Genomic DNA, 14,163 nt, shown 5'->3' with positions numbered 1-14,163 from the left:
ATAATCGCGTAAAAATAGATAGCGTAATAACTTTGTGATCCTGAATTTTTGAAGTGAAACTTTATCAGGTGTGGAAAAAAAAATTTAGTGTAACATTTTTTACGCGTGACATTTTTCCGTTACGCGCCATCTTTTTCTTATCCCTACCACGCGTGATTCGACGTATTTCTGTAAAATTGCATATAGTAAATTATTTTTGACGTGACAACGTCTTATAATTCGATAAAGCCGGCTGCACGCACGAAAAACATGACTCATGCGGCGTTACCTCGCTCTGAGGCGTTCCATAGGCTTGAAGTGCAAGCGAGAGCGCGGAACCGAGCGACAAAGAAGCACAATCGGACGTTGTCACGTTCAACTATCGTAAGTACTTAGACTTTACATACAACCAATTTTTGAAAAATAAGGTCATAACTCATAAGGTCATTTTTAAGATATGTGAGACTTTAACGATAGATAATGAATAATTTGAAAATATGATTATAGACAGGTATTTCATTAGTATGTGGCTGACCTTAGCCGTAAAATAAACAAAAATAAAACCATTGCCACTTCATTGAATTTTTCGATACGGAATTCTGAAAGCACGCCACACATTTTCAATTTGGAAAAATTAGAAGCTTTCTGAATTCAGACTCTAGGTTTCTATAGCGACATTGCATTACAGACAGTCGAATATATGCCATCTGTGATTTGTCACTGTCAATACTTTATGTCAAAATTGTCATGGGCTGTAAAATATGTCCGCAGTTGCCTTGCCTGTCAGTTGATAAAAATTATTTTCTGAAACAGAAAACTAGACGTGTTAGATTTATAATTCTATCGTACAAACTTGCTGAGCAAAGAGACTACAACAACATAGTATTATTTTTATAAAATATATAATGAAATCGGTGATTTAGTTTTCATATGTTTAGAAATTAACATATAAAAATGAGTAAGCATATGTATTCTACTGCTAATTTGACCGACAAGGAGCTAAAAGAACAAGGAAATAGACTTTTTAGCCTACGTCGTTTCGAGGATGCTATGAATTTTTATACGAAAGCCATAGTAAGTATTCACCTACCAATTTATACGTGTAATTGTTACGGTTGAATGGATGTTGCCTGATTTTATCCAATAAGATAAACATTGACGATGATCTTGTATAAATTTAAAATGTAAACATTTTTCTGAGAGTGTTTTGGTTTTGTAGATAAAAAACCCGTCAGTTGCGACATACTTTACAAATCGCGCATTATGCCATTTGAAAATGAAGAGATGGGAGGCCACTTGCCAGGACTGTCGACGGGCTTTAGACATAGATAGTAATCAAGTAAAGGGACACTTCTTCTTAGGACAGGCACTAGTTGAACTGGAGTGTTACGATGAGGCTATTAAACATCTCCATAGAGGTAGGTTTCAATTCAAAAATAATCATTGAAGCCAATTTGAATTTTTGTTTGTGTTTACAAATATTTTGTAGAAATTTTACAAAACTGGATTATTATCATACTTCATAAATATAATTATTTTATATACTTTGATAACTATTATTATTTATTTATATAAATAACAAACATAGACGCTAAATATTTTATTTCATAAACAACATAACTAGTTGTTTACAGTTTTACCCATTGTGTTTAATTATAAATCAACATTAATTATTTCTTCCATATTATTAACTCAGGCCCCGGAATCACAGACACAATAGAAAATCTATTGTGTCGTGGCCCGATCGGGCCATTCGGGGCTCAATGGGTTAAGCTTCCTTAAGATTATTTTAAGATAATAAACAGAATTAAACGTTATATCGATTTTCAGCCAATGACTTAGCTCGTGAACAAAAATTGAACTTTGGTGATGACATTGCTGCTCAAATAAGAATTGCGAGGAAGAAACGATGGAATGTACAAGAAGAGAAAAGAATATCACAGGAAATTGAATTACAGACATATTTGAATAGGTAAGCTAATATTTAAGAATAAATAAATAAAAACACTTTATTGTACAAATTAAGAAATACAAACAAAGAAAAGCATTACATTTATTATTTAGAGTGTTATGTACTGTGTATACACGCCTTAACTATTAGAGGATGCATGGGGCCACCCAAGAAGGACTTGCACCTGTTAGCAATTGCGACATCGCGCACACCTGCGATTCCAGAGAGTGTTGCGGCAATCATCGCCACCGCGACGCTGTAGCTGCTCCGCCGTGGACGACGAGCACTCTTTGTTCCAACATTGAACGGGAGGGACATAGTTTAAGTTAGGAATAATTTATCATGTAATTTTTTTTTACAATAAATTATTAATAAGTAAATTTCGGTTTTTTTGCGCCTTCGCGGGCCGGTCGATATAATTGGCGCAGTCTTGTGGATAATCCTTGAGAGCCGTCTCTCGGAACGCGAAACTACAAGCATCGAGTATCGCTATTCCATCGGAGGGACGACGACGGGGATCCAGAACCTACACCATTGGCCACCGCAACGCGAAGGGTATCCGAACATTGATACTGCAAGAAAGGCCGAAATGAAAATCCTGTAAGTACACTAATTCTCTTAGTGACTTGCCACTCCTAGATTGTAAGTTTTCCTAGATTACCCATTCACGGGAACCGAGGAATTGTAGTGCGTAGGCTTAAAATATATTAATTCATCGAGAATTAATTGTAGAATTTTACAAAATCAATTTGTAAAATTCAAATATATAGATATTAGGTTGATAAAAGATTAATAAATTTAAATATCAATTAATTACGAATTGATTAATTTTCGAATTTTACTAATTAATTCATTTTATAATTCAAATATATTAGGTAAAGATTATTAATTTTTTTATATTAGTTTAACGAAGTAAATAAATTTAATTAAATTTAATACATTTTATATAGGTAATACAGATATTTAAAATGTCAGATTTGGATAAAATTTTTAATGCGCTTAGACTTTTGCCAGAATTCGATGGTAATGTTAACGTTTTAACAAGATTTATACATTTAAGTGACCAATTAGCTGAGGAATTTATAGATAAAGATCCCGGAAATACTTTAAAAACTGCCGCGTTATGTAATGGTATTTTAAATAAAGTTACTGGGCCCGCAGCCCGAGTTATTAATGCAAATGGTATACCTACTACTTGGCACGGTATTAGAAGCGTATTAGTTAATAACTTTTCTGACCATAGAGATGAGACCGCCCTTTATAACGATTTAGCCTTATTAACGCAAGGTCGTAGCTCTCCTCAAGAGTTCTATGAAAGATGTCAGCATCTTTTTAGTACCATAATGACGTATATAGCATTACATGAAACAGTCGTTACTACTCGTGAGGCAAAAAGGGACCTGTATCAAAAATTAACACTACAGGCTTTCCTACGTGGTTTAAGAGATCCGTTAGGCTCACGCATACGTTGCATGCGCCCCGCAACCATTGAAAAGGCATTAGAATACGTTAATGAAGAACAAAGCACTTTATACCTTCAACAACGTAATGAAACTTTTGATAGGAAACCCCACGTACCTTTTAGAATGCCGTACTCGCATGAACCGTTTTATAGACATAATGATTTTAGTGAACCTATATCTTCTAAACTACAGCCTATACATTCGTTTAGACCGCAATTTAAGCCACCAAATTTTAATCGAAATTTTAATCAACCGCAAGGACCAGCACGTCCAACTCGTACTATGCAAATTTTCCGCGCTGCACCCCCTAACTATAACCCGCAGAGCAATACGTTCAGATTACAGCCTAAACATCCCGCGCAACCGAAACCGCATCCTATGAGTGGTGTTAGCCATTACGTGACAAAGACTTTACCACCGACACCTTTTGCACGCGCTCATGATTGGTCAAAATTTGGTAATCCACCCCCGAGTAATTATTTTAAGACTAGGGAGATGAATCATAATGAATATCTAGATGAAGATTATTACTGTACCGATTTATATCCTTATGAGGATGACTATTATAATAATGAATATTACTGTACGGAATATGAACCTTATGTACATTACGAACAGACAGACGCACCTGAAAATTCTGATGAAACGTGTGACGTACGTTCAGAACACGATCAGGATTTTCCGAATCCACCAAAATTAGAAAAACCAAAATAGAATTAAATCTACACACGCAACGTCAACTTCCTTATATTCAAATTCGTAATCCTCCACTTAAATTGTTAATTGATACTGGAGCTAACCAATCTTTTCTTAGCCCCGATGCAGTACAGAGATATTTTCCTGACGTTACTCTTAATTATGATCCCTTTGAAGTAAGTAATGTTCATGCTGTAACACGTAATAAGTATTCTATAACATTACCTAGTTTTCCTGAATTTAATGACCCTGACGATATCACATTTTTCGTTTATAAATTTCACAATTATTTCGACGGCTTAATAGGTTCAGATTTGTTAGATAAATGGGAAGCATCAATAAATTATAAAACTAAAACTTTAAATACTTGCAATGCAACGAATCGGTTATTAGTATATGACTCACGGAACGCTAATCTTTATGAGGACGTCATACCCGCAGGAAGTAGTAAATTAGTTAGATTACCCGTAGATGTTGAGAATGGAGACGCTATTATACCGGAACAAATTATATGTAATTGTCATATTTCTGAATGTTTAACGAAGGCGAGGAGCAATCGCGCTATCGTGGAAATTTCTAATCCAACCCGTAATGATGTAATTTTTTCAATGGATCGACCAGTATGTGCCGAGGTTTATAATAACGAGTACACGCGCACCAAACGTTCGTCCGACCGTGTGAAACAGGTATTATCTCGCTTGCGTACTGATCACTTAAATAATGAGGAACGTTTAAATTTAGAGTCATTATGTTCAGAATATGCGGATGTATTTTATATAGAAGGCGAAAACTTAACATTTACGAATAAAATTAAGCATTCTATTAGAACTAAGGATGAAATACCGGTTTATACGAAAAGTTATCGCTATCCATTTATTCATAGGCAGGAAGTACAAAATCAGATAAGTAAGATGTTAGAACAGGGTATTATTAGACCATCAGATTCAGCATGGAGCTCTCCTATTTGGGTAGTACCTAAAAAGGCAGATGCATCCGGTAAAGTTAAATGGCGTTTAGTTGTTGATTTTAGAAAGTTAAATGAGAAAACTTTGGATGAAAAATATCCGATTCCTAATATTACAGATGTCTTACGTAAATTGGGTAACTGTCAATACTTCACAACGTTAGATTTAGCAAGTGGGTTTTATCAAGTGGAAATGAACCCGGCTGACATTCCAAAAACTGCTTTTAGTGTAGAACATGGTCATTTTGAATTCTTAAGAATGCCCATGGGTCTAAAGAACAGTCCGTCTACTTTTCAAAGAATTATGGATAATGTACTGAGAGAATTGCAAAATTCTATTTGTGTAGTCTACCTGGATGAAATAATAGTGTTTAGCACTTCTTTACAGGAGCATATCGTTAATCTTGGGAAAGTGTTTCAGAGATTGCGCGAATCCAACTTTAAAATACAGATGGATAAATCGGAATTTCTTAAACTCGAAACCGCGTATCTAGGTCACATTATTAGCAAAGATGGAATAAAACCTAACCCAGATAAGATATCTGCCATCCAAAAGTATCCTCTTCCGAAAACTCCAACCGACATTAAACGATTTCTAGGTCTATTAGGTTATTATAGGAAATTCATACCAGATTTCGCTAAAATCACGAAACCCATGACACAATGCTTAAAAAAAGGTTCAAAGATAACATTTTCTAAAGATTACATTGAATGTTTCAATAGGTGTAAAACATTATTAATGAACGATCCAATTCTTCAGTATCCTGATTTCAATAAAGAATTTATTCTTACAACTGACGCGTCGAATTTAGCTATCGGTGCTGTACTCTCTCAAGGCCCCGTTGGTTCCGATAAACCAATTGCGTACGCTTCACGTACACTTAATAGAAGCGAAATTAATTATAGTACGATTGAAAAGGAGCTACTAGCAATTGTCTGGGCAACGAAATATTTCCGCCCTTATCTTTTTGGTCGAAAGTTTAAAATTATGACTGATCATAGGCCCCTTCAATGGGTCATGAATTTAAAGGAACCTAATTCCCGTCTCACACGTTGGAGGCTCAAACTTAGCGAATACGATTACACTGTAATTTATAAGCAGGGAAAGCAAAATTGTAACGCCGATGCTTTATCGCGTATTCAAATTAACAATGAGGAAACAGATTCTTTAGCGGTTAATCCAACAGAAACAACACCTTCATTAATAAGAAGAAGTTCAGATACAATTACTGTTAATTCAAATTCAAGTACGATTACTGCACATTCGAAATCAGGTACTCTTACAGCAAGTTCCGACACCGTCACAGTTCATACTGACGCGGAGAACCCAATTCTAGATATCCCTATAACAGATGTACCGGCTGATTTACCTATTCATATCTATACTAAGAAGAAATATGGCGCTGTTGCTAAATCTAGGCTTAAGAGGGTACCTAAATTGTTACAGAATCCTTCCTCTGATTCTGTGCCTGATTCAAGCGGAGGATCCCACCCTGAGTAGCTTGGATGATGGACCCGGTATACTACCATTTAATATTGGAACTGCAAGAATTGTCACTCATTATCATTCATTTTTGCAAATTATTAATTTAAAAGATATTCGCGATAGTATAACCATAGTAAAGGATCAATTAAATTCATTAACACCTAATTTGCACGATAGATTATTTTCGCTATATAATTCACATATCGAACACTTACATTATAAGATTATTAAATTATCAAATCAGTTAGAAACTTTTGAACCCAATCGCAAAAAGAGAGGTCTCATAGATGGTTTAGGTTCAGTAATAAAAAGTATTTCTGGTAACCTAGACTATACGGATGCAATTAAATATGATACCGCAATTAAATTATTACAAAATAATGAAAATAGATTGGTCACAGAAATGAATAATCATATAAGCCTCAGTAAAGATTGGATAAACCAACAATCTGACATTTTAAACAACTTAATTAAAAATCAGGAAAAAATTGAAATAGCTATAAATGATTTAAAGGAAAATAATTTAAACATTACTATATACATCGATTTAATTCAACGCGTAGCAATTTTATCAGATAACATTGATGATATATCTGAGGAATTACATAGATTAGAAAATTTATTAGGTTTTATTCGTGCGAAAAGTACGCATCATCTTATGTTCAATTCAAATTCACTAAAAGAAATGTTAAATAAGTTAAACAAATTTTATGGCAAAGATCAAATCCCTCAAGTTAATTATAGAGAATATTTTGATTTAGTTAAACTAGGCTATTATTATAGTAATAGAAATATAGTTATAGTTTTTATGTTCCCGGTTGTCCTTCCTGCTACCTTTGAATTATTTAAATTATCCATAGTTCCTAATAAAGATAGTAAAGTCCTAATTCCACCCTATCCTTTTGTGGCAATTCACGACGAGGATTTTATGTACATGGAGGCAGAATGCCCGAAGTCTGGCCTAGGGTATCTATGTGAGGACAAGCTGAACCATCATCGATCCAAAAATGACTGCGTGTATCACCTTATTACCACGCAACAAGTCGTCGCATCTTGTCTCTTCACGCCTGTGGAACTCGGAGCACCCGCACTAGAAAAATTAGACGACGCCCACTACGTCATCAGTTTCCCCAAGCCATCAAAAATTCACCTATCATGCTCGCAAGATCAATATGACGTCATTAAAGGAAGCTACTTAGCCACAATACCCAAAAACTGCATTCTTCAAACGGAGGCTTTCAAGATAGTCAATCGAGAAGACCATATCAAAGGACAGATAATGAAAATTGCAAATCTGCCAGATTCCAGCCAATATAATACAGATGAAGAAGTTCTGAAGTTGAATTCGATAAATTTGGATAAATTACACGCTAGTAACAGAGCTATATCAATGGAAATGCCTATCAGTACCAACAACGGACACGAGATTCTCTATATGCAGCCTTCCATCATACCGATATATGTTATATTAATAACGAGTGCAGTTGCCCTAGTGACATGGTACGTCGTACGGAGAGTGCGTACATCAAAGCCTATTACTACGAGTGTTCATCATGGTAATCAAAGAGAAGAAATAGAACATCAATCGGCGGAGTGTGAAATTTCAGCGATATTAACGAGCCTTGCCCGCCAATAATCGCTGAACTTCAGGAGGGAGGTGTTATGTACTGTGTATACACGCCTTAACTATTAGAGGATGCATGGGGCCACCCAAGAAGGACTTGCACCTGTTAGCAATTGCGACATCGCGCACACCTGCGATTCCAGAGAGTGTTGCGGCAATCATCGCCACCGCGACGCTGTAGCTGCTCCGCCGTGGACGACGAGCACTCTTTGTTCCAACATTGAACGGGAGGGACATAGTTTAAGTTAGGAATAATTTATCATGTAATTTTTTTTTACAATAAATTATTAATAAGTAAATTTCGGTTTTTTTGCGCCTTCGCGGGCCGGTCGATATAATTAGAGCACTTAGTTATGTTGATGAAACACATTGTTTACTCAATAAACATTTAGATATTTTATAACTAGCTGCGCTTCGCGGTTTCACCCACGTGGCTCCACTCCTGTTGGTCTTAGCGTAATGATATATAGCCTATAACCTTCCTCGATAAATGGGCTATCTAACACTGAAAGAATTTTTCAAATCAGACAAGTAGTTCCTGAGATTAGCACATTCAAACAAATAAACTCTTCAGCTTTATAATATTAGTAAAGATGTAAAAACATTACTTAAAAAGTAAATATTCTTTTTATCTTCATAACTTAAAGTCTTACTATGACCAGACAGCGGAGCCATTTCTTCAAAAGCTTAATAGATAAAAAATACAAATAAAGCAGTTGAATTCATACGAAAAACCATATTGTTTACATTCAAATAGTAGCAATAGTAGACTACAGGCCCATGTTGAAAAATTTATGGGTCATTTGAACCACCAGGTGACCTATCTAGAATGATATAAGAGTATAAACAAGAAGCTTATATCTAATACACTGGAGATTTCAGTATGAACATTTACTTGTAACAAGAAAATATGACCTTGAATGACGCCTGTATGTTTTTTATCCCTTTCACACTGCAATTCCAAGTTAGGTGTGAAAGGGATAAAAAAACATACAGGCGTCATTCAACGTCATATTTTCTTGTTACAAGTTAATGTTCATACTGAAATCACCAGTGTATTAGATATTAGCTTCTTGAGCATAAAATAATAAGATTCAGAACTATGCCGTCACTTGTAAGCTGTCCAACTGAGTGCAGATGAAAATTCGAAAGTACAAGTAGAGATTTATTCCCCTTGTCTCCACGACTTTGTACGGCTTTGCGGAATAATGGATTAAAAGCAGTATAGAAATAGACACAGATGCCGTACATCAAATGACCAAATTTACCCCGGCAATTGTCGGAAAATAAAAATAAATTCCGACTTGGTGGTCCACCATTTTTGTAGGTTTCCTATTTGTACAGCTATTAAACTGTTAAATAAATAAATAAATAAAACATCACCCATTTTGTTCCAGGTTAATAAATGAAGACTTACAGCGTAGAATAGAATCAATTAAATTAGAAAATCTAAATGAGGAAGACTCATCTACTAAAATTACAAAGGCTGAAGAGGAATGTGTGAGTATACATTTCTTTTTAAACTTTCAAAATACTTATATTCGCTGGGGACTGTATGTTTGTATTGAAACTCATTTAGACTTCCATTTGGCCCATTTTTTATAGATTAAAATTAAACTTTATACATTTGTCAAGAAACGGTGGGAATACAATAATTTCATGAGTTTATATTATTATCTTGAATAATAAGAATAATAAAAAGTTATTAAATATATTTTTTAGATGATTCTGTTGTTAAAGCATGTTTTTTTTATATAAAATATAATATAAGTTACTAGGTTTCCGCCCTCGGCTTCGCCCGCGCAGTCAAAGAAAAACCCGCATAGTTCCCGTTTCCGTGGGATTTCCGGGATTGCGTCATTTTTCCGGGATAAAAAGTAGTCTTTGTCCTTTCTCGGGTATCAAAATATCTCCATACCAAATTTCATGAAAATTGGTTCAGTAGTTTAGGCGTGATTGAGTAACAAACAGACAGAGTTACTTTCGCATTTATAATATTAGTATGGATTGAGTGCTTAGTGTATTGTAAACGTAAATGTAATAAATGTCTTTAAATATAAGTAGCTAAGAATTCCAGATACTTATATTGGACTGAAGAAGTAATAATTCCGTTGGCCTTGTAATAAAACTAAATATATTTAAGTAGTGTTCAATGTTACAAACTGAGTCATTAAAATGTAGACAATAAAATATTGGTAATATTAATAATCTATACTAATATTATAAAGCTGAAGAGTTTGTTTGTTTGTTTGAACGCACTAATCTCGGGAACTACTGATCCGATTTGAAAAATTCTTTCCGTGTTAGATAGCCCATTTATCGAGGAAGGTTATAGGCTATATTTCATCACGCTACGGGCAACAGGAGTGGAGCCACGGGGGTGAAACCGCGCGGAGCAGCTAGTTATTTATAAATAGGGAATTGTTTTATTGATTTGATTTTACATTTTTTTATAAATTTACGAATAAGAATTTGGCGGCAAATATACCGGATATTTGGCGCCAAATGATTTTAATTATTTTACAATTTATATTGAAAGTAATCCATTTAGAATAGGCGGTTAAATAAATAATTTATTCCTGCTTTTGCATTATTAGAAATTCTCTTTAAAAGAATTGATTTACTTTCTTTATCTTTTTGTGGCATATCGCTGAGGCGCTTCGACCGTGGCCTACGAGGCTTGACCTACTAGGCCCTGATTGCTATAGTTAAAAGAAAGAAGCCGATTCAAATGCCGCGTACAATAAAATGGAATCTATTCATTTCTCATAACGTCTTCACCTTGCAGATTTACTTACGCATCTTAAACTAAATCGTTGTAAACATAACAATAAATAGATTAAGATACAAACGCAACAACATTTTAATCTTGGAACGTTATGTCATAAGGTTTAAAAACAGAAGGCATAAGATGTTCCTAAGGCCATACATCAGGCCACCTCACGCACAAAAGGAATAATCCCATTATGACGTCATTGTGACGTCATAGCATTACTATAGGATGCGTGGACTTAATTCATTAGCCGGGTTTTTTGTTCTATAGGTATAATATGGTATATATGGAAAAATAAGGAGAGGCACGTATGGGATGCGACGGTAATTGGTTTAAGTTATAAATATAATACCTATGTCTATTTACAGAATAACTACAGTAGCGAGTTGAACAATCTATTCTCCAAGATCGACGAGCGGCGAAGGGTAAGATGTTATATTGATTCAGTTAGATATAGCCACGTTACGTAGATTTTGTTACGAAGGATTGAAATGTTCGTGATGTGGAATTAGATATAAAAATAAGGTTTCTGACGCAGTGTATACCTCAAATTAAATTTGCGGGGTTGTTCTGGGTTCGATTCCCGTTGTAAATGAAAAATGTGGCAGGGCTGGGATCAGACAGTTGAACAAGTGAAGACAGTAGAGATGAAAAGACCTTAAAAAATTCTTGTATGTACGTATCTTCTTAACCTACTCACTATTTTCTAATAAATGTATTGTCCATTGCAAAATGTTAATAACTTTTTAATGTATTGGGTACTTACTATAAGATGAATAATAATGTTATTTTATCACATAAAGACACAATATGTGAGGAAACACCATTGTTATGCTAAATACTGTAAAGTTCAAAGGGTTATCGCAGTATGAAATCACTTATGATACTATATTCTACCTTAACAGAAATACAATTACACATTTTGCTATCAACCTTACTAAGATGATTGTTAAAACTTGACTCGTAGAAGAAAATAGCGCCTTATTTGACTGGAGTAGTTTGAAGAATTTAATTTATTTTTCTTGCGTCCTTGGTAGTCGTAATTTTAATGGGTTTAGATATAATGCAAAAAGATACAAAATTCTATAAATACTTCAGAATGCAACTTACAAGTCAAATGAATCTCATATGCACGTATCCCCATGAGACTGCATTATAATACGAAATCAATAAATCGCAATAAAATGAGTACGAAAAGATTGTATCGACCGTTGAGAATGTTTATGCATTTACTCGTTCTCCCGGCAAGGTTCTGCCTTTGGTACTCTTATCAGATATGTAAAATAGATGTTGGCGAATCACAGATCTACCCAATAAGCACACAAAATTTCATGAGAATCGGTCCATCCGTTTCGGAGGAGTTTTGTAACTAACATTTTGACTAAATATTTTGAATTGTATAGTTATAGAAATAGATAAAAGTACTTAATATATATAAAATGTATTGTTTTCAGAAACGCGACGTCCCAGATTATCTGTGCGGTAAAATCAGCTTTGAGATCTTAAATGAGCCCGTGATCACTCCGAGCGGTATCACATATGAGAAGAAGGATATTGAAGAACATCTTGAGGTGAGTGCTTTTTTAAAAATATATGCAGGTTGGAATTTTCTATGAGCCCTGGAAGGGAAGTACTTGAAATACTGGAGATAGCAAATAAAAATTCACCGGGATCGGGGGACCGGGAATCGAATATAATATATAAAACTTATGTGTGATTCTGTACTGCACAGTATTATCAAAATCCATCGATCGATCGATTTTAGCGAGAAAAAGTAACAAATATCCATCCATCCTAACAAACTTTCACGTTTATAAGTAGAATGTCATTATATTGTTAATCAAGTTAATAAGTTATTAATAGCCTACTTAAAAATATCGAATTCAAGCCTACTTACCTTTTTTATCATTCATATTTTTGTAACTACCCTCATTTAACCTGTTTTTGTTCCAGCGTGTCGGCCATTTTGATCCCGTCACTCGCGTGAAGTTAACAGCAGATCAATTGATACCTAACTTCACTATGAAGGAAGTTGTAGATGCCTTCTTACAAGAAAATGAATGGGCGCTCGATTATTAATAATTCTTAATAATCGTAAATTAAATTAGTGTCCATGCTTGTAGATAGAAACCATTTCATATTTTCACACGTAATTTTAAAGGAATTCTAGGTGTTGCCACAGTCACATTATTTTGTTCCTAATGCCCAAGGATGGGTGAAATAATTTGATAAAACCTTACTATTTTTAATATCTAGTACATTTTGTTTCAATTTTACTTAGTCCGTTTTAATATTCCATAATAAATTTTAAGGTATTTGATGATCAGAAATTCTATTCGTTTAATGAAATATAATACTTATGTACAGCATTATTTTATTGAAAATTATAATGAGTAATTTCACAATGGTTGGCAATCTGTTCGTAACCATATTATGAAGGGACTCTTTCAGTTAAATCTTTTTTTAATCTTTTATCAAAAAATAATATAAAGATCCGAATTGAATTAAATATTTTTAAATACTTTTTAAAGTAAAGTAAAAAGCGGAAAGTTTATGTTCGATCTCTACGAATTATTGATTTCAAAATTATAATAATAAAAAGCTTTAATAATAATTATTATGTAAATTGTATTGTGTGATGAATTTGCTTAACTATGACTGATTTTTCTTGATTTTCTGTACTCTGTGTAATTATAAAAAATACAAAAAGGCTTATAAGTACATATTTAAATTTATTTCAGTATTAGAGTAACAAAATTTTTTATGTTTAAAAAATACGTATCATTTAAAATCTTGCCTCATCTAACCTTTAAGTCATGAATATTTGTGTTCTTCTATGTTAAAATTATATCTACTTTTAAAATTATACAAAAAAAATTGATCTATAGTTTTTCCTTACTTTAAAGTGTTGGTTAAAATTTTATGAGAAGTATGAAAAAAAAGGTCACAAAGTAAAATATGATTGCCTAGGTTGTTAAATAGACTTTTCTTTTCAGTAAAACAAAATATAACAAATTATGTAAAAATTACACTATAGAATACTGTTTTTTTTACATCTTTATTAGATAAACCAAAATAATAACCATAATCTTCATTAATTTATTCAATGTCAAAAATTTTTAATTTTTTTTGAACGTGATAACGTTTTTAAAATCGTTTTAGTCGGGTGACATGTTCAGAAACTTGTGTCACACCAAAACCTCACGAGCGCGATCGCAGGTATAACG

At 33.8% G+C, this 14,163-nt stretch overlaps 1 protein-coding gene across 1 annotated transcript; it reads left to right on the top strand.

Annotated features, from left to right (window-relative positions):
- The first annotated feature begins 733 nt into the window (after positions 1 to 733).
- On the top strand, positions 734 to 13,252 carry STUB1 (STIP1 homology and U-box containing protein 1). Its single transcript, XM_090104841.1, has 7 exons — positions 734 to 1,053; positions 1,199 to 1,397; positions 1,810 to 1,951; positions 9,561 to 9,663; positions 11,305 to 11,361; positions 12,391 to 12,507; positions 12,890 to 13,252. Exons 1-7 carry the CDS (start codon positions 934 to 936, stop codon positions 13,013 to 13,015), a joined length of 864 nt encoding a protein of 287 aa, XP_089960967.1. The 5' UTR covers positions 734 to 933; the 3' UTR covers positions 13,016 to 13,252.
- The last annotated feature ends 911 nt before the right edge of the window (positions 13,253 to 14,163 follow it).

Source organism: Colias eurytheme, chromosome 8 (genome assembly GCF_061535395.1).
Source record: "Colias eurytheme isolate Ceu_HAF_F1 chromosome 8, ilColEury1 Martin Lab GWU primary, whole genome shotgun sequence".
Lineage (NCBI taxonomy): Eukaryota > Metazoa > Arthropoda > Insecta > Lepidoptera > Pieridae > Colias > Colias eurytheme.
This window is presented reverse-complemented; position numbering and strand designations above follow the sequence as displayed.

Bases quoted from the DNA above. Each gene is read 5' to 3' on its own strand.
- STUB1 (XM_090104841.1), top strand. From the start codon at position 934: ATGAGTAAGCATATGTATTCTACTGCTAATTTGACCGACAAGGAGCTA. The intron at 1,054-1,198 runs GTAAGTATTCAC...TTGGTTTTGTAG, and splicing joins ATTTTTATACGAAAGCCATA to ATAAAAAACCCGTCAGTTGC. The intron at 1,952-9,560 runs GTAAGCTAATAT...ATTTTGTTCCAG, and splicing joins TTACAGACATATTTGAATAG to GTTAATAAATGAAGACTTAC.